General features: G+C 38.8%; 1 protein-coding gene across 6 annotated transcripts in view; it reads right to left on the bottom strand.

The window, feature by feature from the left end:
- Window positions 1–27,165, bottom strand: part of atp8a1 (ATPase phospholipid transporting 8A1) — a 366,447-nt gene that overhangs the window by 89,791 nt on the left and 249,491 nt on the right. For all 6 annotated transcript variants that reach the window (XM_073064740.1, XM_073064742.1, XM_073064739.1 and 3 more), the window contains 5 exons: window positions 23,297–23,469; window positions 21,673–21,856; window positions 17,538–17,648; window positions 2,170–2,244; window positions 78–200 (listed from right to left, as the gene is read on the bottom strand). In XM_073064740.1, the coding sequence (XP_072920841.1) occupies window positions 78–200; window positions 2,170–2,244; window positions 17,538–17,648; window positions 21,673–21,856; window positions 23,297–23,469 (666 nt within the window). The remainder of the gene's footprint in view (window positions 1–77; window positions 201–2,169; window positions 2,245–17,537; window positions 17,649–21,672; window positions 21,857–23,296; window positions 23,470–27,165) is intronic.

Here is a 27,165-nt window from a genome sequence, read left to right as displayed (position 1 = left end):
ATGAATAACTAATGACACTTTCTAAAACAAATTATTGATATTTTTGAGTAAAAGTCATAGTGTAACAAGTTATTTACCTTTGTGTTGAAGTTCAGTGCATTCTGTGATGTTTTGTATAGCTCTGGATATTTCAACATATTTTCCTTTCGACAGGTTCTCTCAAATATTCCCAAGGTGAGGGGAGGCAAAGCTGTGAAGATCTGACAGGGACACAGAGACATTGTTTCGTTAAACAATTCTAACATTAGAATCATACCACATAAAATAAAAGCAGATTTGATAACATTGGCTGAACACCTAGCTGCAAGGTTTAATACATGCAATTTCACTAATCCATTGCACAATCCGTGATTGGCATAAATTCTACCATTTAAACCAATAAGTCACTGACTGAATAGTATCAAATAATACATTAAAATGAATGCAAAAGAGATCTTGCAATGACCAAAATAATTAAAATGACAAATGTGTTTTTAAAATAAATCTTTACTGGAACGTATAAGGACATAAGAAATAGGAGGAGGAGGAGGAGACGGCCATCTGGCCCGTTGAGCCTGCTCCTCCAATCAATAAGATCATGGATGATCTGACCATGGACTCATCTTCACCTACCTGCCTTCTCCCCTTAACTCTTAATTCCCCTACTATGCACGTAGTTGCTCTCACATTTACCAACATTGTACTCCATCTTCTAGACCATTGCCCACTCATTTAACCTATCTATATCTCTCTGTAGACTCCCCATATCCTCTGCACAATTATCTTTTCTACTCAATTTTGTGTTATCAGCAAACTTAGACACACTACATTTGGTCCCCAATCCCTGTCTCCAGATCGTTATTGTATATTTTGAACACTTGCGGGCCAGCACCGACCCCTGCGGTGCACCAATCACCACTGATTGCCAACCAGAGTAACACCCATGTATCCCAACTCTCTGCTTTCTATTAGTTAACCAATCCTCTATCCATGTTAATACATCACCCCGAACTCTATGCATTCATATCTTATGGATAAGTCTGTTATGCAGTACCTTATCAAATGTGTTCTGGAAATCCAAGTAAATAACATTCATCTGTTCCCCTCTAGCCACTGCACTCATTATATCTTCAAATAACTAAAGTAAGTTTGTCAAACAGGACCTGCCTTTGCTGAATCCATGCTGCATCTATCTGATGGATCCATTTCTTTCCAAATGCCTCACTATTCCTTCTTTGATGATTAGTTTCAAGCATTTTCCCAAATACAGATGTTAAACTAACTGGCCTGTAGTTACCTGCCTTTTGCCTACCCCACAACCTTTTTTGAACAGTGGCATGACATTTGCCTTCTTCCAATCTGCCAAGACCTATCCAGAGTCCAGAAAATTTTGGTAAATTATCACCAAAGCTTCTACAATAACCTCTGTCATTTCTTTCAGTTCCCTGGGATGCATTCCATCAAGACTAGGGGATTTGTCTATCTTCACTGGAAACTCAAGACCACCAAAGCTTTCCATCAGCTTTATAAACAAAGTTGACATTTTTAAATAATTTTTTTGTGAACATGAATTGGCTTGTTATCATGAACATATGGCTCAATATCCAATCCCTGCTGTATTTTTGACACGTGTTGTAAATATTATTTAAAGAACTTTTCATAATTCATCGAAGCATTTCATTCAAAAAATGGCAACTATAGTGTTGAGCTATAAACGTCATTGTGAAATTCCATGTACTGTGCTGACTAGTCCCCAGTTTCTTACTCCAATGTTTCAAGTCCCTTGCCAGCTGACAGCACCCACACAAAACCCTTGCCTTCCTAATGCTGATATATTTAACCACCTTCAGTGGCCCCACCTCTACACACTATCATGCTGTCATTCAGCCCTCACCTACAATGGCCACACACATAAACATCAACCTCCATATCAACATTTTTATGAATGCCAATGGGCATCAGCTGCAGGATGTAGCAGAAGAGGTCACACAATACTATGAACTGTGTCAAGTCTCCAATGTTAAGAATATAAAAATGTTGACAACAAAATATATATCAAAATTAACAATATTAATTTTTTTATACATTTGGAAAGAGATGGAAGTGCAACTCCATTTACTGGTATCATAATCAGACCACTGACATTATATCAGCAGGATAAATTGAGTACAAAATAGCATGTACACTTACAACATTGTAGAGACCAATACACCATCTTTCAAAGAGAATCTGCCCTGAGAAGCCATTAACGAAAGCAAACCAGATCTGAAAATGAAACCAAAACAAAAAAGGTATTTAAAAAAAAAATAGCATTAACATTTGCATTTTTCCCCAAGTATTCTGCTATTCTGAGATTTGGATGGAATAAATATTGAACAAATCTAGAACTACTAATAGACCAGTGAGTTCTTTAACAGCCCAATACAACACAATTCTACCTCACTCTCACTCCATAGTCACTTTACTGTTGGCCAAACACATGAAGATGCAAGGCTGCAAGTTAGCCAAAGTTAGTCACAGTGGCAATGGATAAATATTTCTAACAAAGATGGATATAGGGGTATGGTACAGCATTGGAATTAGATTGAAATGCACAATGCCTGCAGAAAACTTACTGCATTTAAAACTCCATTGTTAAGAGGTGATTATTATCTACACGTCCTATGGAGTGGAGTGAAGGTCAAACTTCATTGCTCACCTATATCCTCCACCAATGCAATATTTCCTCCATTTAAATTCCAAAGCTCACGGAGAAATGCAAGAAAATTCACTCTCCACGAGGAAAGGTTATTTTTGAAAGAGAAATAGTAAAGCCAAAAGGCTTAATTTTTTAAAATTTAGTTGATCCTTTCAGCATTTAATAGAGTTATAGATAATTATCTCAGCTCTGGGCTATTCTTAATTTCCCCTGAACTCCCACCGTTTTAATGAGTCTCACTGGTCTATGTTCTGATAATAACTGTATTACTTGGAATTTGTTTTATACAATGAATAATACAGTACATGTATGCTTTATGAATTTTTAGTCATGACTGAAGTTTACTTCTTCATATACTATTAACCATGGCCAAGTTTTTGTATTACTCAAAACTTTAATAGACTAGTGTTATCTGCAAGATGGTAAGTTGCACTTATAGTCCATCGCCTTGCAAAGTGCATTCCATCACTCAGTAGACAAAGCAGCTAGATTGATAGGCAGCCCATCCACAGTCATTTTCTCACCACACCTCTGGGGCACAGTAACATCAAAGCTTGCATCATCTAAAAGATGCAGTGCAGCAACTCACCAAATCTCTTGGCTAGAACCTTCCAAACTCATTTCTACCAGCTGGAAGACCAAGGAGAGCAAAATTATAGAAACACCAGAACTTGGAAATTGGTTAAGACACACACCATCCCTTGACTTGGAAATATACTACTGTTCCTTCAATGTTGCTGGGTCAATATCCTGGAATTACTTCCCTAAGAGCACTGTGGACGTCCCCACACCTCAACATTCAAGGAGACAGCTTCAACACCAGCTTCACAAGAGGCAATTAGGGATGAACAATTAAATTGCTGGCTCAGCCTGTGAAGCCAAATTCTCTTAAATGAATAAAGACTCATAAAGTATGTTAGTTTCAATCAGAACTCCTGCAGACTAGCAGATAATTATTCCCCAGCCTATTTGTGAAGGTGCTTTTCACTATCAAAGATGATGTCATTTGGATTGAGTATTAATATTAATCTTCATATTATAACAACACAGCTGGAAACTTAAGATATCATGTTTGCCTGGAATCTTGATCAACATTCTCCTGTGAACCAGGTGAAAACCGATTCATCTCTCTGCTGCACTAAAATGAACAATCGCATCTGCAGACATAATGACAATCATTGTAATTCACTAAGTGCTCTGAACTGTATGAGGTATGTTCCTATCAGTTAATAATCTGGAATGACTCACCCTCATCATTCTCTTTCCTGGTAAGATAGCACCTAATATTACTTGACACATCTCCAAATAACAAGCATGATTACATTCACTGCATATGGAACTATAGATATGGAGAAAATCTATAGAGACTGCCAAGAAATGCAAAGTAGAAAATCTTCTGAAGGTCACCTTCCATCATGTATTCATCAGTGAAGGAATGTGCAATGCGCTCTTTACTAAAGCCATTTAGTTAAATTCAAATGTACTAGTATAAACATTAGTACATTTTAATTAACTGACTGAAGGGAAGTGGGTATGATATACTTGGAGTTGTAATGTGTGTAATATGAGGACACTAATAATTCTGTAAAATTGTACTTACTTCAAAACTAACATTTAATTCTTTAAAATGTTTCTCTCAGTTCAATGTGAAATTACATTATTCTTCAAAAGAAACAGAGAATACTTAGTTTGAACAATTATTGCTCTCATATATTTCAAATTGTTGCTGAAAGCTCACAAGGATTACAACATTTACTTTGCCCCATGGATTTTCGTACATAATTGCTGACAGAAAATGAAATATAGGCAGTAAAAACAGATGAAACTCCATCCTCCACTCCATAACCTCATTAGTTCATACTGCCAGACAACCTAAAAGTATGTTTTTGTCTTACAGAGGTCATGAAGAATTAACATCTTGCCACTAGCTGCTCAGTGTTACTACTGTTGCAAATATCTACTCAGTGTGGGTGGTGGTGCCAAGTAAAATAGACAAAATTTCAAACAACAGATCTTGTATTTAGTTGGCTGGTAAAATAGTAGCTCACTAAAATCTGATTTTCATAACTGACTTTCTGTCAATGCCTGGTTGACACACAATCACTTTCCTAATACTCCTACACCATAGAGGTAAATGCCAAATGATCTAGCTAAACATTAAAAAGTCTACATTAAAATATCCAACAGAATGAAAGATAGTGTATACGTGCTCAATGGTGGGAGGACTTCACCCATAATGGACTGGGCTATATCCACTACTTCTTGACTCCTATCTGGACCTCTCATGCACTTAAGAAAAAATCAGCTCTTGATCATTGTAGTCTTTGCACTTTGTCTACCTGCATTGCCCTCTCTTTGTAACTGTGACAATATGTCCTGATCTGAATGGACGACAGGCAAACAAAACTTTTTCACGGTATCACAGTGTGCAAGATAGCAATAAATATTGGGCGTCAAGAGTCAGTGTGAATTGGTAAAAATAGCACAGGCACACTTTACAGATGCATGCTTAACCCACTGCTGTACGCTACCTACACCCACGACTGTGTGGCTGGACATAGCTCAAGCATCATTTATACATTTGCCAATGACACTATTGCTGTTCCCAGAATGTTAAATGGCAGTGAGGAGGCACACAGGAGTGACATAGCCTGGCTGGTTGAGTGGTGTTGCAACAACAACCTGATACTCAATGTTCGCGAGACCAAGGAATTAAAGTGGATTTCAGGAGGAAGTCGGGAGAACACACACCAATCCTCGGTGAGTGTAAGTAATGCAAAGGCTGAGCAGTTTCAAGTTCCCAAGTGTCAACTTCTCAGGGTCTAACATATCAATGCCATCACAAGGAAGGCATGCCAGTGACTCTACTTCATTAGGAGTTTGAGGAGATTAGGTATGTCACCCAAGAATCTTGGAAATGTCTGCAGCTGTTTGGTAGAGAGCATTTAGATTGCATGCATCACAGCTTAGTATGGAGCTTTTAATGCCTATGATGGCAAAAGGTTGAAGAGGGCTGTAGATTCAGTTGGTTCCATTTTGGTTAAAGTCTTCCTCACCACTGAAGGCATCTTCAGGAGGTGGTGCTTCAAGAAGGCAGTATCTATTATTAACGACCCTCATCATCCAGCACATCTCCTCTTACTATTACTACCACCAGGGAGGTGATGAAGAAGCCTAAGGAACCACATTTAATGTTTTAAGACCAGCTTCTTTCCCTCTGTCATCAGATTCCTGCACGTTCCATGAACACTATCTCATTATTGATTTTTTTGTATGACATTTGTTTCTGTAACTTATAGTAATTTTGTCTTATACTGTCCTGCTGCTGCAAAAATATAAATTCCACAACATATTTCAGTGATAATAAATCTGACTGATTCATTATACTATCAATCCAGTATGCAAAGTGCCTGCACAAAACAAGTTTAGTCAGATGCAATTGTTGCCAACTCTGCACAATTCATATTCATGTTCATTAAACACTTCCGATCATACTTTCAGTAGTTTCTGCATTGTTAAGAACAACTTGTTGACGTATACAGTTCCTTAACTATGCATTGTTTCTAATTATCCAAAGGTTTATTAGGAGCAAGCAGGGTAGCGTAGCACCAGCGATCACTGATCAGGGTTCAATTCCTGCTGCTGCCTATAAGCAAGTTGGATGCTCTCCTTGTGCCCACGTGGGTTTCTTCTTTGTGCTCTGGTTTCCACTCAAATTCCAAAGAGGTACCATGAAGGGTTAGTGAGCTATCGGCATGTTATGTTGTCACTGGAAGCATGGTAACACCTGTAGGCTGCCCCCAGCACAATCCTCATATTGTATTGGTTGTTGATGCAAAAATGATGCATTTCAACACTTCAATGCACGTGTGAAAAAGAAAGCTAATCTTTACTGTTTAAAATGGTTGTTAGTAAAGTAAGATCATCTGTTTGAAATGTTTTTGATGAGTCAATGCTTCACATTATTCAATGACTTATTAGCATGAACTAAATCTGCAAGAATTTTATGGTTTTCAAATATTGCTAATTTACCAGTGATTAGTTGTACAATCACAATATAATTATGATGCATGGCTATATTTTGACCAAAAAACCATTCAAAACAAATTAGAACAAGTCAAATAGCACAGCAAATCAAGTTTACCATAGTGTTAACTTCTACAAACCAAAAACATGTTCAGGAGCCAACTACCTGAGCTACTATTAACTGTCAGAAATTCAGCATGTATTTTGTGGAGCCAGTCTCAGTTTTAATTGGTTGATCTGTCAATCTAATTTGACTACACGTGGGTTCATATGTCATATATACCGTTTTTGCTTTGACCTGTTTCATTAATCTTGAAGTGCTGTCAAGTAGAGAAAAATCTGTTTTTCCAACAGCTCACAGTACAAGTGACTGATTGAAATGTTGCTTTTTCTCATTGCAATGAATAGAAATTTCCTGGTAACCTTGTACAAAGATATAACTGTAGAATGGACAGCATAATGAATATACATGTACAAAAAATTTAGTTGTCAAGACCCAAAATGACAATTACACAGTTGGCTTAGGAAATCATAACAGAACATAGAATTTATGAAAGCATTTAGATTTTTTGTTTCAACTGTTTTCCTTTAACAGATATAAAAGTTGTTTCACTGTGAGAGCACAATAATGATTCCTCTGGTAGCATATTTCAGCACCTGTTTAGACTCATTTTATTCTTCCCCATGTGGCGAACCCAGCACTCACAGATGCTCAATGTGCACAGATTATAACACAAATCTGATTGTGCAATATTGACTGAAGTTTCAAACTCTGGGCAGCTCTGAGGTTTTGATCTTCAAACACCATTTCTTCTCATACCAATTGAAGGTTGTGCCTCAAAACCACTTTCTTACTCTCTCCTCACGCCCTTGGGTTCCCAGCTAGTTCAAATGTCTATCAGTCAATGTTTGGTTGCATCACCGCCTGGTATGAAGGATTGAGAAGACAGACGGCAAAGGGTTGCATGCTCAGCCAGCTCCATCATGGGCTCAAGCCTTTCCACCATGAAGATATACAACCGGCAGCGGCACTCGTCATTGAGGACCCTCACCGTATGGGAAATCCTCACTTCTCATTACCATCATCAGGGAGGAAGTTCAGGAACATGAAGATGCAGAGTCAACTTTGTAGGAATAGTTTCTTTCCCTCTACCATCAGATGTCTGAACTGTCCATAAATCCATGAATGATACTGCGCTATCCCTCTTTTGCACTTTTTATTCATTTTGTTTTTAAATTGTACCATTGCCATAAAACAACAAATACCATGACATTTATCAGTGATAATAAACCTTATTCTGTACTGCCAATCGTGTATTCTGATTCACTACCCTTAAAAAAAATCTCCCTCATCTCCATCTGAAATGAGCAACCCCTTATTCTAAAAACTTTAACCACTAACTTCAGATATACTCTCTCGGTACCCACCCTTTCAATCCACAATTATATATATTTCAATTAAATTATTCGTCGTTTTTCCCTGCTCAATCCATTCATTATGGGAAGAATCCTTATGAATTTTCTCTGCACTCTTTCTGACGGAACCATATCTCTCCTCACAAATGAAGGCTGAAACTGCATATAGTACAATACGGTCTCACAGCCTTCCTAATTACTTGTTTGATCTGCATGTTAAACTTTGTTGAGCATGAACTTCCAGATCTCTCCATTTTGTAGCCTCTCTCATGGGAATGAGGAGAACATGGGCAAGCAACAACGTGTCCAGTGAGAGGCTGGCCGATAACGGGGGATGGGGGGGGGGGGGTCAAGAGGAATGCGCCAGATGTTGGATTTCACCCAGGCCCAAAAAGAATTTTAAAAACCTAAAGGAAGCCAAGAAACTATGCACTGGTTGATTTTAAACTCATAGCTACATTGGAATTGGACCAAAATTCACCATCCTAGCAGTTATCTCACACAACAGTAATAGAGTTGCTGACTAATAATCACAAATTTATTCTCCTATATTAGCCCACAGCAGGCCTGGACAGGAAGCCTGCAAACTGCAATGTTGCATTTCTTTGCAAACCACAGTAAGTTTCACGCACTTCTCCAAAATACTTGACAGGCTTTCCACATGCCTTGAAGAAAATTACTCAAAATTCGCCCCAGCTTTTCTGAATTTTGCAATTGAGTGAATCTAATTGCTCCTACTTTCCTCCAGAACATAATCCAAAGCCTGACTAACTGCCCAATGGTAAAGTGTTTTCAGATTTTAAATCGTACATTAAAGTGGAAAGAGGAAATGGAGCTCAACAAGGTGACAGTCACCTGGACTGGTCACCTACCTGACTTGATTCTCAACTTCAAAGTTCCTAGTTCAATGCAATATTATTATGAAAGTACTTACTAAATATGTCACCACATACAACCCCGAGATTCTCCAAATAATAAGCATGATTACATTCACTGCATATGGAACCATAGATATGGAGAAAATTTATAGAGACTGCCAAGAAGCTACAAATTTTGAGGACATGAGATGAAGAGTCCTTGAAAGTGATTCCATAAGTCGTAGGAACAATTAACTTATTTATCTAAATAAACAACAGTTCTGTGTTGGGGTGAGTGAAGTCAACCCCTTCTGTATCAAGAGCCTGATGGCTGAGGGCTGATAACTGCTCCTGAACCTGGTGGTGTGGGTCATGAGGCTCCTGTGCCTTCTTCCTGATGGTAGCAGTAGGAAGAGAGCATGGGCTGGATGGTGGGGGACCTTATCCTACTGATTGGAAATGAGAAGCACACATACCCTCCGGAGACATTGAAAGGAGGGAAACATCTGGACTCCACAAACTATGGCAGGTCCAATACCTGGAGATTCCTGGCGGGCATGTCCAGGACTTAGGCTAAGTTACAGTCTGTGGAATTTGAGCATTCAATAGCTTTTAAAAAATCAGAATGCCCATTATAAATAACTACTGCAAACAACTTGACAAGTTTTCTTAAAAAATGTTTGCTTTTCTTTAAAAGAAAGCATTTTCTCATATCTAGCGCTTCAATTCATTTGTACAGTGGATTCCAGTTAATTGGGGCACCTCAAAGCCAGCATATTTCGGCCCAATTAAGTAGCCTCACCAATTAGCCAAAATTTCACAGTAATAGTTAAAAAAGATAAATTGCCATTTAACTGAGTAACAGATTATGTATTTAAATGAAATACAGAATAAATCATAACATTACTAAACCTACTACACTACTATCAACCTAGGTATTAGTTCCTAATAGTTACCGATGGAGGAATTCATTCAGTGTACACCGAAGTGCTCTCGATTGACAGTAAATGAACAAAATCAGCGCAGACACCTAATGTAGACAATGGACTGCCTGCAGACAGTGCTTTCAATGACTGCACCCTCCAAATCTTCATTTTAATATAACATTCAAGATGATTGTTGATACTAGAAAATTCTTCATAGTTCCTAACTTGAAGTAGTGAAATCACGCAAGGCTGTTTCGGGCATCTCCAAACCTGAATGCTTGAAACTGCAGTGAGCAAAACAGTTCTGAATTGCCTTGCTGTTTATTACTCATCGACTATCAGTGAATCGTTGCTTTTAGAACACAGACACGCAAATGACGCTATTTAAAAACAGTTCACTCTAATTTATGCGTAGTGTTAACGGTCACATGAAGTGCAAGTGACTGACACTAGTTAGAAAAATGTTCGATAACAGTCTCCTGTCCCAATTAAATGGCATTATGTCCCAAATAAATGAAGAAAATCCTGGCTGCTTTCTCATTTGATTTTGTTCTTTAAGAGTTATTCCAAATAAGCAGCTGCCTCACTTAACTGATGGCCCAATTATTCAGAATCCACTGCATTCAGTAACAGAAATTGGCACCAATTAAGAACTGCAGAGAAGCCTCATTTGATGTCAAACATAGGCTAAATCACATCACATGATTTGATAATTATCAAATAAAACACTGCATATCTATAAACAAAAGAGAAGGTATCAAGAGCATTTTTATCATAATTATTTTCTAGACTTTATGCATTTTGCTGTTTGAACAAATTAAAATGTAGTTTAATAACCATGGTTAACTTATTTAAGGAGAAGAAATCCTCACTTCTTTAAAAGTTCCTTACTTTGATACTTTGGATTCAGTTAACATTTGCACAGTTTACACTGTATATAATTTCACACAATTGCTGTCAGCATCCTGGCATATTCCTGGAAAAAAACCTGACAGGCTTCCAAATGAATGTAAAATCTGTCCAAGTGCCACTATGTCACGGTAGCTCTGTAACACCACACGGTTCATTAAATCTGATTACAGAAGCATGAATTGCTACAAATTCCCCATTTACCAATTTATAGCCCAGCTGGCCACCAGATGAATAGTTCCTGTTAACAAATCAACCTCATTTTATCGTCCGAGTGAACCCGTGAACAGATTTGAAAAACAAATGCCTGTATTTCAAGATAGAAAAGTAAACAAACTGGTGTAACAATTAGCTGTTTGATTTAAATATCCTTAATATTAAATCATGAAGTGAAACTATTGAGCCTGAGCTCAGGAGACTTATCAACAGATTCCTTCTTACAATCTGCTGGACATGTGTTATTCTGATGAAGTTTGCAAGTCATGAATGACAGAGCCAGATGGAATTTGTTTACAGCATTTGGGGGGAGTAAATGTTAAGGAAGGGTCTGCATTTCAAATTAATGACCTTGGGAAGGATTACAAAAGCATTTTATGCAGCCATTTTCCATTTCTCTTTAATTCTTACATATGATTCTCAACACCCAATTCTCTAACTGCTTTTCCATCAACTGCTAAACAATAAGAGTTTAGGTAAACTCAGTTCCTTTGCCTCTGCCGCATCTGTTCCCAGGACACAGCTTTCTGCTCCAGGACAACAGGGATGTTCTTCTCCTTCAAAGAACAGGCTTTCCCTCCCTCCACTATTGATACTGCCCTCCCCAGCATCCCCTCTCTTCCCCTGAACATCCGTGCTCACCCTGTTTTCCACTGCCTAAACAGCGACAGTGTTCCTCTTGTCCTTACTCCATCAGCCTTCACATCCAACACATCATCTTCTGCAACTTCTGTCATCCCCAAAGTGCTCCCATCACTAAATACATCTTTACTGCCCCTTCCCCCCCAAATCTTCCACAGGGATTGGCCCTTCCACAATTCCCTAGTTTATTCATCACTCCCCACTAATCTCCTTCCCGACACTTACCCTTGAATGCGCCCATACACCACCTCCCTCTCCTCCATTCAGGGCCCCAACAGTCCTACCAGGTGAGGCAACACTTCACCTGTGAATCTGCTGCAGTGGTCCCCAACCACCAGGCCGCGAGGAAACAATATGATTTGGCGGTATGAGTCAGCTGCAGTGCTGGTGGCGAGATATTTTAATTCTGATTCGCATTCCGACATGTCAGCCACCCTCAGGGTGGAGGAGCAACACCTTATATTCCATTGGGCAGCTTCCAATCTGATGGCATATTGATTTCTCCTCCCAGTAAAAAAAATTCCCCCACCTCCCCTATTCCCCAGTCTGACCTGTCTATCACCTCCCCCTGGTGCCCCTCCTCCTTCCCCTTCTCCCATAATCCACTCTCCACTCCCATCAGATTCCTTCCTCTCCAGCCCTTGACCTTTGCCACCCACCTGGCTTCACCTCTCACCTTCCAACTCCTCTCTTTCCCCTCTCCCCACCTTTTTATTCTGGAGCCTTCCTTCTTCTCAGTTCTGAAGAAGGGCCTCAGCTCGAAACGTCAGCAGTTTCTTCATTTGCATAGATGCTGCCTAACCTGCTAAGTTTCTCCAGCATTTGCAGACTTTCTCATGTTTACAGGTAAACTCAGTTGATTTTCTGCCCTTCCCTCCCGGGAATCTCTCGTGGCTGTGAAGTGAATCTTCTGTGCAACTTGTAGCTGCACTCAAGTGGAGTCATTGGGGCCGAGGGATATAGATGACTGCAGCTACCAGAGTTCAGCATGATGTTGGTGGTGCTTGTGCATTTTATCCCATAAAGAACGATGCCAGCAGGGGAATTTCGAATTTACAGCCAAGCTCTACTGTAGAGGGTGTGCATGAGTAGAGGTGAGGAGTGGGAACTGTGAATGCCACATCTTGGGACATTATAAGCCATGACTCTCATTATAACTTGGGAGGCATGTCATATTACTATCACCAAAAATCTTCCAGCAAAGTAATGAGCTTCTGATATTTTAGCCTTTTAATCGTTCACGTACATAATAAAGTAATGTGTGGTACATGGTATAATAATCTAAAAGTTGTGACAGTCCATCCACAAGGTAATTTTTCCTACTGTTAGTGAGGGGTAAGGTTTTCATGCTTTTAGCAGTGGAATATCAATGGAATCCCAAGCCCAGACTATCAATAAACTATTTCCCTGGAGACTTTGAAATTCTTTTCTAGGAGTTACAGGAGGGAACCAAAAATGTCAGGGCTCTTAATTGTACAAGTGCTTCTCTGCAAACTACAGCCCTGCATTCCCCAATTGTTGCAAATGTTAAATCGCCTAACAGCAGCATTCGATCTTCAACAGACTGACATGCACCTGGCAGGAGCCTTAAGATAATCGTAGAGCAAGCACAAGTTCTGTTTAAAATTTAACACATCTAATCTAGAGATCAAAGTGAAAGGTAAATTTTCCTGATTTTTTTTGCACTTGAACATATTTTGTACAGAAGGATTACTTCAAAAAAGAACATTGAAACTCAAACAAAATTATATATTGGTTTTTGTAGCTCTTGATATCTGAATTCTGCAAACCAGCTATTTTCCTTTCATACTTTTTATAAATAATCACCCAATTCAGATTACTTATACTACAATACTAACTATACTATAAAATACTATGAGGACTTCTAAGATTGTGAATCATGCTAACAGTGTTGCATAAAAAGTATGCTTTTTCAGCGAATTTGCAATAAATCATTGATCAAATGAAGTCATGGAATAAAATTAGAAAATACTGTTCATCTTTTGTTGTTAATTACATCAATCACACACCAAACCTTCGGCTAGGCTAAGAGCCATCATCACTATACCACATAGCTGAAACTGTACACAAGGTAGTGGGCAATCTGATTGCCTAATAATCAGAGTTTGGAGAGACCATGCATACAGTGAGGACCTGGAGCTAAAATGGCTCAGTTCAGTGATTTCCTACTCCAAAAGCATTCCTGGGTTAAAATTAAGACTTTATAACCCATGTAGTCATGTATAAGGGAAGGATACTGGTCTGAGATATCACAGGACCCAATCAACACATGGATTATTTTTCTTTAATCCAGCTCCCTCTCATATGCACTCATCTCTCTATTAGCGCTGAGTTAGAACAGTAGGCAAACAGAACTGAAGACTACTCTGTGGTTCAGCTCTCAAAGCTTCTTTGTCTGTTCCAAAAGGGAAGGCATTTCCTGACACCAGGTGGCAAGCAGGTTTGAATAGAGGCCTGGAGCAACACTAAAATAACTATTGGTATTGTGGAGGAAGCACCTCAACACATAACTCCCATAATCTGAGTACTAATGATCTTTGTTCAGTCTTAGTTTAATACTAGCAATTATCATCCAATTTAAGTTTTGTGTGCATGAGCTCAACATATAGTTTATATTTTGTGACAACAGACCTAAGTAGTTCAACAAATGCATATTGTGCTTTTACATCTCAATTTTAAGAATGATTTGTAGAATGCGTTGGAAGAATATTTTAAATATTCAAAATCAGTACTGTACTAAATTGCCTATACACCACATTAATCACTTTACAAAATGTCAGAAAACCTGAAGATAAAGACAAAGATGTTTTCGAGACAAAAAGCAAGGAACAAAATTTAGAGAACATATCCATTTTCTTTCTGAATCAATTTACCCAGCTAGTTTCAAAGCAGAATAATGAAAATTCATTGTGCGCCAGCTTTCATAGTACTGTATATTAGTTAAAATAGGAAGGTGGTTGGGAAACAGAAATAAAAGTACTTAGCTTTGTATTAGCTCAGTAGTATTAAGTGTTATTTGGTAATTGTAAAGACAATATACTGTACTGTACAGAAGTCTTAGGAATGTTAGATATATATGAGCCCAAGATTTTTGCACCGTACTGTATACAACACTATAACAAGGCAATTTTCCTTTACTTTCTTTTTTAAAATTAGCATTTAATTCAGACAACAAACTGCTCCTCAGAAGTTCTCAGTTAACAATAAAGCACAATGAGAAATTAGTCAATTGTAAAAAGTGTCAGAAAAATGCAAGCCTTTTTTTCTTCAGCAAACTTATTTCTAAGCACTGGGTCACGGGTTAAGGGTAAAAGGTGAAATGTTTAAGGTGAACACAAGGGGAACATCTTCGCTCAGAGGGTGGTGAGAATTCAGAATGAGCTCCCAGCGCAAGTAGTGGACGCGAGTTCGATTTCAACATTTAAGAGAAATTTGGATAGGTACATGGATGGGAGGACTATGGAGGGCTTTGGTTCAGGTGTACGTTGTTGGGACTAGACAGATTAATGGTTTGACATGGGCTCGATGGGCCTGTTTCTGTACTGTAGTGTTCTACGACTCTTTCAGCTGGAACAATTAAGTACCATGAATCCAGATTTTATATCCTCTGTGATGCTTTCTAATTGTTAATTGTTTAATGCTACTTTAGCTCAGAATTTATCTATATAAATTCTATTTTCTATATGAATTTATCTATAAAAGATTTGTTGGGAACACAACAATCCTGCAGATTGCAAATCAGATCAATAAGGGACTTAAACTTGTAATAATAGATATAGTTTGGAAAGAATAATGAATGAAGAATTATTTGCCTGCCCGAACACTCTGTATAGAAAACTGCTTTATTACTGCCTATGCATAATTTACTGTCACAAATTTCAGTCTAATATTTTCTTTTAGCAATTACTGCACAGAGTACACTATTAATAACATCATAAGTGTCAGTTCTGGTTGAGTGATGGTAGCCCTGTCTGACTCAGAATGCACTGGTTTCATGTCCCACTCTAGAGACATGACATAATCTAGGCTGGTACTTCAGTGTATTATTAAGGGAGTGCTGCACTGCTGGATTTTCCGCCCGTTGAGTGAAATGCAATACCAAGGTCCTGCCTGTCTTCTCTAGTGGACATACAGTAAAAAGTCCTAAAGTAATAATGTGAGGAAGAAAGTTCTAAATGCCCTGGTCACTCTTTTATTTTCCAATCAAAACATTTCCACAATATAATGTTTGCTGATTGCAGTTTGTAGGATTGTATATGCACACTGCTGCCACTTTTCTTTGCAAAGCCTATGTTCCAAGAGTTAATTTTACCTTTGTTGTTCCTCCACTGATGTTGCTATGAGTACTTACACCAAAGTTTTTCTTTTATTTTGAAATATCAGGATCTGTAGTAATATTGTTTGATTCACTGTCATTTCTTTCCAGAACACAAACACTGAACAAGTTAAATTTTTTTCAACAAGATTATAATGAGTCTTCTCTATTTTAACTTTGTTGTTTTCCATTTCTCTTCTCATCTTTGATGCGAAGTCTTCAGCAAATTGATTTCTGTAGTGGCTGTCTCTAGCCATTGTTTCTTCCATTTATATTGCAATTGCATTTCACTCAGATTTGGATCCACTTACAACCAGATAATCCCTGGATATTCAGTTTTCCTCACATCATCTATGTTTAATGCAGACAATTAATTTCACCGTTTCCCAAATGGTGTCCATGTCATTGCACACCCAGTCTGGTGCTTTAACAAGAAAGCATTTCTATCTTTATAGTTTTTAAGGATCACAAACTTCTACAACTCTCAGATACTAATGCTCCTTCTTCACTTTGCTCTGACATCCTGTCGCCATGTCCTGACTTTCTTTTCATGCTGTTTAGCACGCATTCTTCAGCTTCAAACCTATGCACTCAGTTTTATGTTTTCACTTCACTGAAGTTCAAATGCAAATGACCGAGCTCTTTTTTGTCGTCTTCACCACCATGCTACCCTTTTCTGTTTCCTTTCCAACTACCAGCGATCCAAGTCCTTCCCTCAGCTCTTAACTTCAGAAGTCATCTGTGCCTTTCCTTTAGTCTTTTTACCATTCTCGTGACAAGCCCAGCGTGACATCAACCATCGCTGCTCTCCCTTCTCTGTTCACTCACATTACTCAACCCCTAGTCTGACCACTCTGTCCTCAATACAACCTGAACAAGACCTCTGATGAAGAGCCCTTGAGCCAAATAGTTGCTTTTTTGCTCTCTGCAGATGTGAGTGCTACCATTCTTACACACGTCAAATGTACCAAAACAGCTGCCAGGTATTCTGAGGACGTGCAAGGCACCACAGAGGAATCAGAGAAACAGGCCTTTCAGCAACCTACACACTCAGGACAGGTTTCAACAAGCTGCACCACTATGCTCCCAAATGTGACGTTACGAACAGTCTTTTCTAAAAAAAAACATACCTACATGTATTTTCAAGTCAGACATGGTGAAAATAAAAGCCAGAATGTAACAGTATCCAGATGCTTCCTGCTGAGGCAATAAAAATGGTCATCGGATGATGCAGGACACATTGCTCAACAGAAGGAATAGCTTGTGGGATTAAAAGCCTGAGAAGCCCTTGTCAGCAACAAAAGTAGCTTTATTATGTAACAGGTAAGTATTCTTTATGATATAATGATTTTTGACTAATCACAAGTGGAAGATCAGCATGTTTAAAAGCATAATGGTAACCAGAACAGCTGTTCAGGAGTTCTTAGGATCAATGAAAGAATTTTCCTGATTAGAGTTTCAGAGAGTAGGGGAAGAGATTAAAACAACTGGCAATTAAAAACGGGTATCAGACAGACAAACCAATAGCTTACCTCAATAATATACAGGACTATGTTTTTGTAAAAACAATACAGGATACATTTTGCTACACGATTATAGTTCCAAGCTCCATGAACCAGCAGCAAGTTCTTCAGATACTTGAACTAGAAACAAAAAAAGGTTATAACTAAGCAATTTTTAAAAAAAATTGTTAAACTATCAAGTTAAAAATTTGGACTTGATTTTTCATTTCAACAGCTTATAATCTACAAAGTAATGGCACCTCAGGCATTTTTTCTATAAAAATCCAACAAGGTAATGCAAAAACCCACATGTGCAAAAACAGAGCTGGTTCTGTTATTCTACAGCATGTGTGTTTGTGCCTGTGTGTGCACGTGTGCCTCTGGATTACAAAATGAGAGTTCAAACTGCATTGCGGAGGTTTGAGAGTTTGAAAGTTTGAATCTAACTTTAAAAATAACTGGGAATTCAGACTGATATCAGTAATGGTGTCTGTAAAACTGTCAGATTGTTGTAAAGATCTAACCATCACATTTACTTGAGTCAGTTCACTCACATATGATGTTTCTCCACTCATCAGCCTGCTACACTTAAGAGGCATCTCAATCAATTTCAATCTCTTCTCTTCTCGTTGATGTTATATACCCTCACACTACCCCTTACCTGCTAGATTGGAAGCAAGAGCCTGCACTGGAATTGAGAATTAGCAAGAACACACTTGCTGATTTTGGCTTATTTCTATTAGGTCTAACTCTGCTCCTTCAGTCTGCATATTACATAGTAATTGCAATTCCCAGCCAATCCAAGTAGATTTCTGATCAGAGACAACACAGTGGGATAGTTACAAGACAAAAAGATCACTAGATCACTGAAGGGAACCAGGCCCAAATGTGGAAGAATAATCACTTCAAAGTTCAAAGTAAATTTTTATTAAAGTACATATGTGTCACCATATACATCCCTGAGCTTCATTTTCTTGTGGGCAATCACACTAAATACATGGAACACAATAAAATCAATGAAAGACCACACCCAACAGGACAGACAACAACCAATGTGCAAAAAACAACAAACTGTGCAAATACAAAAATAATAATAATAAATAAGCAAAAGTATGCAGAACGTGAGATGAAGAGTCCTTGAAAGTGAGTCCATAGATTTTTGGAATACTTCAGTGATGGGGCGAGTGAAGTCATGCACTTTGGTTCAAGAACCTGATGGCTGAGGAGTAATAAATGTTCCTGAACCTGGCAATGCAGGTCCTGAGGCTTCTGTACCTTCTTCCTGGTGGCAATATTGGTGTTTTCATACCAGTCAGTATACTCTCCACCACACACCATAGACGTTTGTCAAAGTGTTAAGATGACATGGTGAATCTTCGCAACTTCTAAGAAAGCAGGGGCACTACTGCACTCTCTTTGTAACAGCATTTACGTGCTGGGCCCAGGACAGATCCTGTGAAATGATAATACCAAGGAATTTAAAGTTACTGATCCTCTCCACTGCTGATTCCCTGATGAGGACTGGCTCATCGACCTCCAGTTTCCTCCTCCTGAAGTCAATAATCAGCTCCTTGGTCTTGCTGACATTGAGTGAGAGGTTGTTGTTGTGGCACCACTCAGCCAGATTTTCAATATCCCTTCTAAATGCTGATATGTCACCACCCTTGATTTGGCAAAGGGCATGGTATTGTCAGCAAATTAAAATATGGCATTGGAGCCTCAGTCATTAGAATAAAGTGAGTACAGCAGGGATCTAAACACATATTCTTGCAGTGCACTTGTGCTGAGGAAGATTGTGGGGGAGATGTTGCTGCCAATCCGAATTGTCTGGGGTCTGTAAGTGAAGAAATTTAGGATCCAGTTTCACCAGGAGGTATTGAGGCCAAGGTCTTGAAGCTTATTTATTAGTTTTGAGGGGATAATGGTATTGAATGCCGAGATGTACTCAGTGAGGAGCATCTTGATATACGTATCTTCACTGTCCAGATGTCCCAGGATTGAGTGAACAGCCAATGAAGTGGCATTTGCTGTTGCCCAGGGAGGCAAATTGGAGAAGATCCAAGTTTATTCTCAGTCAGGAGCTGATATGATTAATCACCAACCTCTCAAAGCACTTCATCACAATGGATGCAAGTGCTACTGGACAGGCCATTGAGCCAGGTTACCATGTTCTTCTGATAGGTATAACTGAAGCCTGCTTGCAGTACGTGGGTACCTTAGACTGCTGAAGTCAGAGATTAAAGATCGGTGAACACTCCAGACAGATGATCAGTATAGGTCTTTACTACTTGGCCAGTTACCCCATCTGGGCCAAATGCTTTCTGTGTGTTCAACTTCCTGAACTAGGCCTCAGAGACTAAAATCACAAGGTCTTTGGGGGCTGTGGGAGTTTGTGAACGTGCCTCCATGTTTTGATGGTCAATGGCTGCATAAAAGGGATTCTGCTCAACATGGAGTAAAGTCTTAAGGACACCTATTTCGCTTGGTTTCACTTTGTAAGAGGTGATAGCATTGAAACCCTGCTGCACTGTCGAGGACCGTCAGTAATTCAAGTTTGGTCTGGAATTGCCACTTTGCATGTGTGATGGCTTTCCAGAGATCCTACCTGAACCTCTTCTACGAGGGGTAATTGATAAGTTCATGGCCTAAGGTAGAAGGAGTCAATTTTAGAAAACCTAGCACATTTATTTTTCAACATAGTACCATCCTACATTTACACACTTAGTTCAGCAGTCATGGAGTATACGGATCTTAGACCTCCAGAAAGTGTCCACAGCAGCGGTGATTGATAAGTTGGAGGCCTAAGGTAGAAGGAGATGAGTTATTTAACTTCATCACCAGAGCTGAAAGCCATTGGTCTGGTCCTCAGCAGACTGCAGATCTCATGGTTCATCCAGGGCTTTTGGTTAGGAAAGACTGAATGATTTTGTCTATGACTGATTTTATAAAGTCTGTGACAACTGTGGTATATCGTCTGAAAAGTCCTTGAACACTGTGCATTATACTAACTCTAAGCAACTTGTAGTCGCTCCACAGCTTCTTGCAACCATCTCTTCATTGTTCTTAGCTCTGGAGCCTTAGTTGCTTAGCCTCTACCTGTATGCAGTGATGAGATTTCCGGAAATACAGTCTAGATATAGAACTGTAAGCATTCCCAAACGCAGTGCAGCAGTGGCTGAGTGTGTTAGAATCCCTGGTGCTGCAGGTAAAATAATTGGACAGTGCTAAAATACTGGAAATCCCAGAAGTGAGCAAATGCAACAGGAATAGACTGGGTAACACACAAAATGCTGGGGGAACTCAGCAGGCCAGGCAGTATCTATGGGATAGAGTAAGTAGTTGGCGTTTTGGGCCAAGATTCTTCATCAGGACCCTTGTACTTAGGAATAAACTGGTCCCTTTTTCCACTGCTTTGATGGGAACTACGAAGAAGAACAACCGAGGAAGGATGATCTTTATAAAAGAGAACAAAATTGATGATAATTTTTCTTGCAGTTATAATGAAATTTTGAAAACCCAAGTAGATTCAGTGTAAGGTATTTGAGGTCTCATGGCAATGGATAAACTGCTTTGAAAAGTTCTGCTAAATGGATGTATAAATAGAAACATTTAGAGTTTTTTTTGTTTTTTATTTACTTGTGGTTTTCAGATATTTCTGGTAAGTACAGCATTTATTGTTTATCTCAAATTGCTCTTGAACCAAGAGGCTTGCCACGAAATGTCACACTGGAGGCAAGAGAAAACTAGACTGGTGTGGGTCAGGACTTGAGTGTACCTCAGAACAGACCAAGAAAAACAACTTTTCTTCTCAGTGAACCAAACAACCGAAGAGCTTCTCAGTCACACTAAGTGACACCACTCCTTTGTTACCTTCATCTTAATAATTAGCAGAATTTAACCCTCCCAGTTATCAATATGGGATACATAATTTTATTCAGGAGTTCAGGCCAAGCTATTTGAGTTTTCAAAACAGATCTGCATCAGAGTGATCTATTGTACGATTGACAATATTATCAGAATATTTTTGTACCAATGTGCATGATGTAAGAATAGCAAGAGACCATTCATTCAATAAGTCATAATTGTTGCAAATTATCAATAATTTGTGATGCTCCTGATGATACATGCCAAATTGAATCTATATATTGAATATTACACCAATTACCTGTGCAATAGAATAATCAGAAGAGTTTGCTGCTTGTAGACCCTCGTTTCCACTTATTCCAACACCGACATGGGCCGTTTGGATCATTCCCACATCATTTGCTCCATCACCTATTGCTAATGTTATAACTTTCACCTGTTTCTTCACCATCTCAACTATTTCTGACTTTTGTAGAGGTGAAACTCTAAATAAAATATAACAAGAGAAATGAGATCTTGCAGTCAAATAGACAGACATTTTATCTACATCTATGTACTTAAAAAAAGTTCAATCCTTACCTGCCACCTTCAGATAAACTCATTCTCCACTGCCTAAAAAAAAAATCCCTCCAATTTCTTCAAGAGGTACAGAAAGTCACAGGTAAGATTACGAAAAGGCAACATCCGTTAAACAGCTTTGTGCATTGTGTTACGTTTTGCCTTTTTAACCTTTGGGACAATAACAGGATTTACTAAGCAAACTGCTCTTTGCAGAGTAAGAACAATGAAGCAGAGGGTGGAGGAGGTCGTGGTGGAAGAAGGTGGGAGTTCATGGACTGGAGGTCCAAACATCCCCCAAGGGGACGGACTACATTCAGCTTTTGCTATCAGGAAGGGGTTTCAACCAGCAGATTACCACCAAATGCTGGCATGGACAGTGTAAATAAACAGAACAAGCTTGTTAACAGCAGCTATTCTACACAAGAATGATATAGCATGATGTAATGTTATTACATTATACATCACAAAACTGTAATCCAGTTTGAAATTTCTTTACATTTGCTCCTTGATCACGGACACATATTCCATAAATACTTCCTCCAATGAGGGCAAAATACTTAAACTTAGATGCTTTGGGGAATTATCCTTGCTAAAAGCTTGACTGATTAGTCAAATACGGGCAGATTGCTTCAGTGAAACACATAACATTGCTTCCTAATTAACTGCTGGAAGTGACAGCAGACAACAGGATGAAAAAAAATGGATGAAAAAAGGATGAAAAAAAATCACTGATACTTTTGTGATCTCAATGTTTTAATACTGCTGTGGCAAAACAGAAAGTGGCTATACTGAAGACAATGCTTTTTTATGGGCAGAATTTTGGCTCACTTTAAGAGTCCGGATTCCATAAAACTGGAAAATATTTAAATACGCTCTGTCTTTTTTTTTGTCCACCTAACAAATGTGTGCAGAATAAACAAAGTCCAAAACTGTCATAGAGGAAAAGTTCATGAGCAAGAAGTTTGCCAACTGTGACTTCAGCCTGAAGTAGGCAAAGTTCTGTATGAATACATAATTAGAAAATCTGCCCTTAGAAATCAAATTAAATTTTACAAAGAATAAACATACTAGAGTAAAGCCTCTGCCACTTGATGTTATTCTGCAGATCTCATAAGCCACATTTGGTTTATAAAAATATAATCACAATATTATATTTATTGTTTCCTCTACTTGTTTGAAATTATCTTCCATTACTATAAAACATCACTTTGAAATGTGAGAGACTGTTTTGTTCACAAGACCGACTTTTACTCAGTTTCTTGACAAACCAAGAGGAGCAATCCATTTGTAGTAACTGCAAGCCGTGTTACTGTGTTTAAAAATCAAAATAATATCCAAATTGAAACACTCAAATTCAAGCTTACCTGCAGCAGATGACAGCTTTGCAAGACAGTGCTAGATCCAAAAAGGATTGTCGCACTCCAAATGTCAGGGCATATTTGAGAGTTTTTCCATCAATGATCAATGCAAAGTCGTTGTCCTTGCGCAATGCATCACCCAGAGTACTGCAGTGGTGGCTCAGTGTTTCCCTTGTTGTCTGTAAATTAATTGTTTTACTATAAACTGATTTATATAAAAGCAAAGTGTTCACAATTTTATTAAAAAACATGGGAACCTTAAAAGTCAAAATCCAAAAATGTTCTTTGATTAAATGGATTACAAATTTCAGTTCTTCCAACATGGAACAACAGGCAAGGATAGCAAAAAGCTGATACAGTAAGTGTACATACTTATGAAATTTTCCTCCTGCTGTGATTAAAACAATACATCACTCTACAATTCCATAATCCAAGTAGCGGAGATTGAGTCCGCATTGAAAGCAATAGCACAAGATCTGGGACAATGAAACCACAAACTTCTTATCTCTTCTTGCCCTTAAGCTAAGTCAGAAAATATGGAACTCATTACAGCATAGATGCAGCTCACTTCTGTGATAGATAAGTCAGCGGTATAAAAATGCTACAATAGGCATTTATTCCTGCCTATGAATGCCACCTTTTGTCATCTTCTCCTGCAAACAAGAATGTAACCATTAGCAATTCCCATCCATCCCAGTAGTCAAGCATGGCATTATGGCTGCATCCAGCATCTTCACAACTTCAATCCTTACTTCCCCCATTGAGTTCTGACATGATGACTAATTATTCCTGGTCAAACCTCAACTTTCATTTCATCCAGCTTACAGTAACCATTTTGATAATAGCTCCGGTCCAGTGATGAATCTTTGTTTATGTAGATCCCTCATCAGGATCAGCACTTCAAAAATGTTCTATTTAGATACAATCTATTTCTGTACCAACTATGCCTTTTCATGTCCTTTGATTTCTCCTCTGTATTTCCACTGATCCTTCATATAATCAAGATGACATATCCGTTATATCCGCTGATCTACTCCACTTAAACCTACTCTGTCATCCAGGGACACTGGCTTTTGGTGGCTTCCCTATTTCCATGTGGGGATTGACCCAGATCGTATCAGAACTGCTACTTCTTTAAAGGTTGTGTATTTCCTCTTTCAATTTCCACCTGGCAGTATTTGACAGCTTTTTATACATAGGCTGATACTTTCTATACCTGCTTACTGGGCGCTAATGCTGAGACAAATCAAAACACTTCCCAAAAATGAGAGGATGACAAAAGGTGGCATTCAAAAAATAACTAGCACATGAATGGGCAGAGCTTAAGAGGACGATGGCATCTTATGGCGACTCATTTACTTGCATCTTTGGAAACAGCTCTTATTTCTCTCTTTTAACATCTCTTTTTTTCCTTTTCAAGGTTTTTTTCCCCTCTGTTTTCACACATGTTTGCGAAGAAAAAGTATTTCAGGATGTATATTGTATACATTTCTCTGACATTAAATGTACCTATTGAAACCAGTTTGTTGTCTTTTTCACACTGGTTGTCTGCCCTGTTGGTGCAGTCTTTCACTGATTTTATTCTGGTTACTGGATTTATTGAGTATGCCCGCAAGAAGATGAATCTCAGGGTTGTATATGATGACATACATGTACTTTGATAATAAACTTACTTTGAACTTTAAACTTACATGGAATCCTTTTTTCCCTGAAATCTACAGCTTTTTAGTTAGTATTCCAAATCAGCGATTTTGAATGCTGATGTGAACTAACTTTGTTAAGAGGTGAACTATGCTCACTAAATCTAATTGCTGTGATTGCAAAACAGAATATAAAACTTGGTCATGCCTGACAGCTTACATTATCAAAGCCAAATTCAAAGGAGAACATTTTACAACAAGAAAAACAAAATTACATTTGTCTCTGGACCTCTTTCAAGATTTTAAGTTATTGGAATCTCTCATTTCACTAGGTATCATAAAGATTGCATAGACAACACTTAGAAGTGGATCTTTGACCCTCTTCCACCAGTCAACATGATCATGGCTGATTACATAGAAACATAGAAAACCTACAGTACAATACAGGCCCTTCAGCCCACAAAGTTGTGCTGAATATTTCCCTACCTTAGAAATTACTAGGCTTGCCTATAGCTCTCTGTTTTTCTAAGCTCCATGTACCTATCCAAAAGTCTCTTCAATGACCCTATCATATCCACCTCCACCACCGTTGCCGGCAGCCCATTCCATGCACTCACCACTCTCTGAGTAAAAAACGTACCCCTGACATCTCCTCTGTACCTACTCCCCAGCACCTTAAACCTGTGTTCTCTTGTGGCAACCACTTCAGTCTTGGGAAAAAAATCTCAGACTATCCACACGATCAATGCCTCTCATAATTTTATACACCTCTATCAGGTCACCTCTCATCCTCCGTCGCTCCAAGGAGAAAAGGCCGAGTTCACTCAACGTCCCCATTGGAGCATGCTCCTGAATCCAGGCAACATCCTTGTAATTCTCCTCTGCACCCTTTCTATGGCTTCCACATCCTTCCTGTAGTGAGGCAACCAGAACTGAGCACAGTACTCCAAGTGGGGTCTGACAAGGGTCCTATATAGCTGCAACATTACCTCTCGGCTCCTAAATTCAATTCCATGATTGATGAAGGCCAATACACTGTACGCCTTCTCAGGATCTTCTCCATCAATTTACCAATCACTGAGGTAAGACTCACTGGTCTATAATTTCCAGGGCTATCTCTACTCCCGTTCTTGAATAAGGGAACAACATCTGCAAACCTCCAATTCTCCAGAACCTCTCCCATCCCCAATGATGATGCAAAGATCATCGCCAGAGGCTCAGCAATCTCCTCCCTTGCCTCCCACAGTAGCCTAGGGTACATCTCATCCGGTCCCAGTGACTTATCCAACTTGATGCTTTCCAAAAGTTCCAGCACATCCTCTTTCTTAATATCTACATGCTCAAGCTTTTCAGTCTGCTGCAAGTCATCACTACAATCACCAAGATCTTTTCCTATAGTGAATACTTAAGTATTCATTAAGTACCTCTGCTATTTCTTCCGGTTCCCTACACACTTTCCCACAGTCACACTTGATAGGTCCTATTCTTTCACGTCTTATCCTCTTGCTCTTCACATACTTGTAGAATGCCTTGGGGTTTTCCTTAATCCTGCCTGCCAAGGCCTTCTCATGGCCCCTTCTGGCTCTCCTAATTTCCTTCTTAAGCTCCTTCCTGTTAGCCTTCTAGATCTCTAACATTACCTAGCTCTCTGAACCTTTTGTAAGATTTTCTTTTCTTCTTCACTAGATTTATTACAGCCTTTGTACACCACGGTTCCTGTACCCTACCATAACTTCCCTGTCTCATTGGAATTAATGTACCTATGCAGAACTGCACACAAATATCCCTTGAACATTTGCCACATTTCTTCGGTACTTTTCCCTGAGAACATGCTTTCAATTTAAGCCTCCAATTTCCTGCCTGATAGCCTCACAATTCCCCTTACTCCAATTAAACACTTTTCTAACTTCTCTATTCCTATCCCTCTCCAACTTTGTTATAAAGGAGATAGAATTATGATCACTATCTCCAAAATGCTTTCCCACTGAGAGATCTGACACTTGACCAGGTTCATTTCCCAATACCAAATCAAGTACAGCCTCTCCTCTTGTAGGCTTATCTACATATTGTGTCAAGAAACCTTCCTGAACGCACCTAACAAACTCCACCCCATCTAAACCCCTTACCCTCAATACCATTTGATTCCTTTTGTGCATAAAAAAATTATCAATCTCCTTACGTATATTCAATGACTTGGCCCAAATGGTCCTTTGCAGTGGAGAATTCTACAGGTTC

Source organism: Hemitrygon akajei, chromosome 13, assembly GCF_048418815.1.
Source record: "Hemitrygon akajei chromosome 13, sHemAka1.3, whole genome shotgun sequence".
Classification (NCBI taxonomy): domain Eukaryota; kingdom Metazoa; phylum Chordata; class Chondrichthyes; order Myliobatiformes; family Dasyatidae; genus Hemitrygon; species Hemitrygon akajei.
The sequence above is the reverse complement of the archived record's forward strand: the minus strand, read 5'-3'. Positions and strand labels throughout refer to the sequence as shown.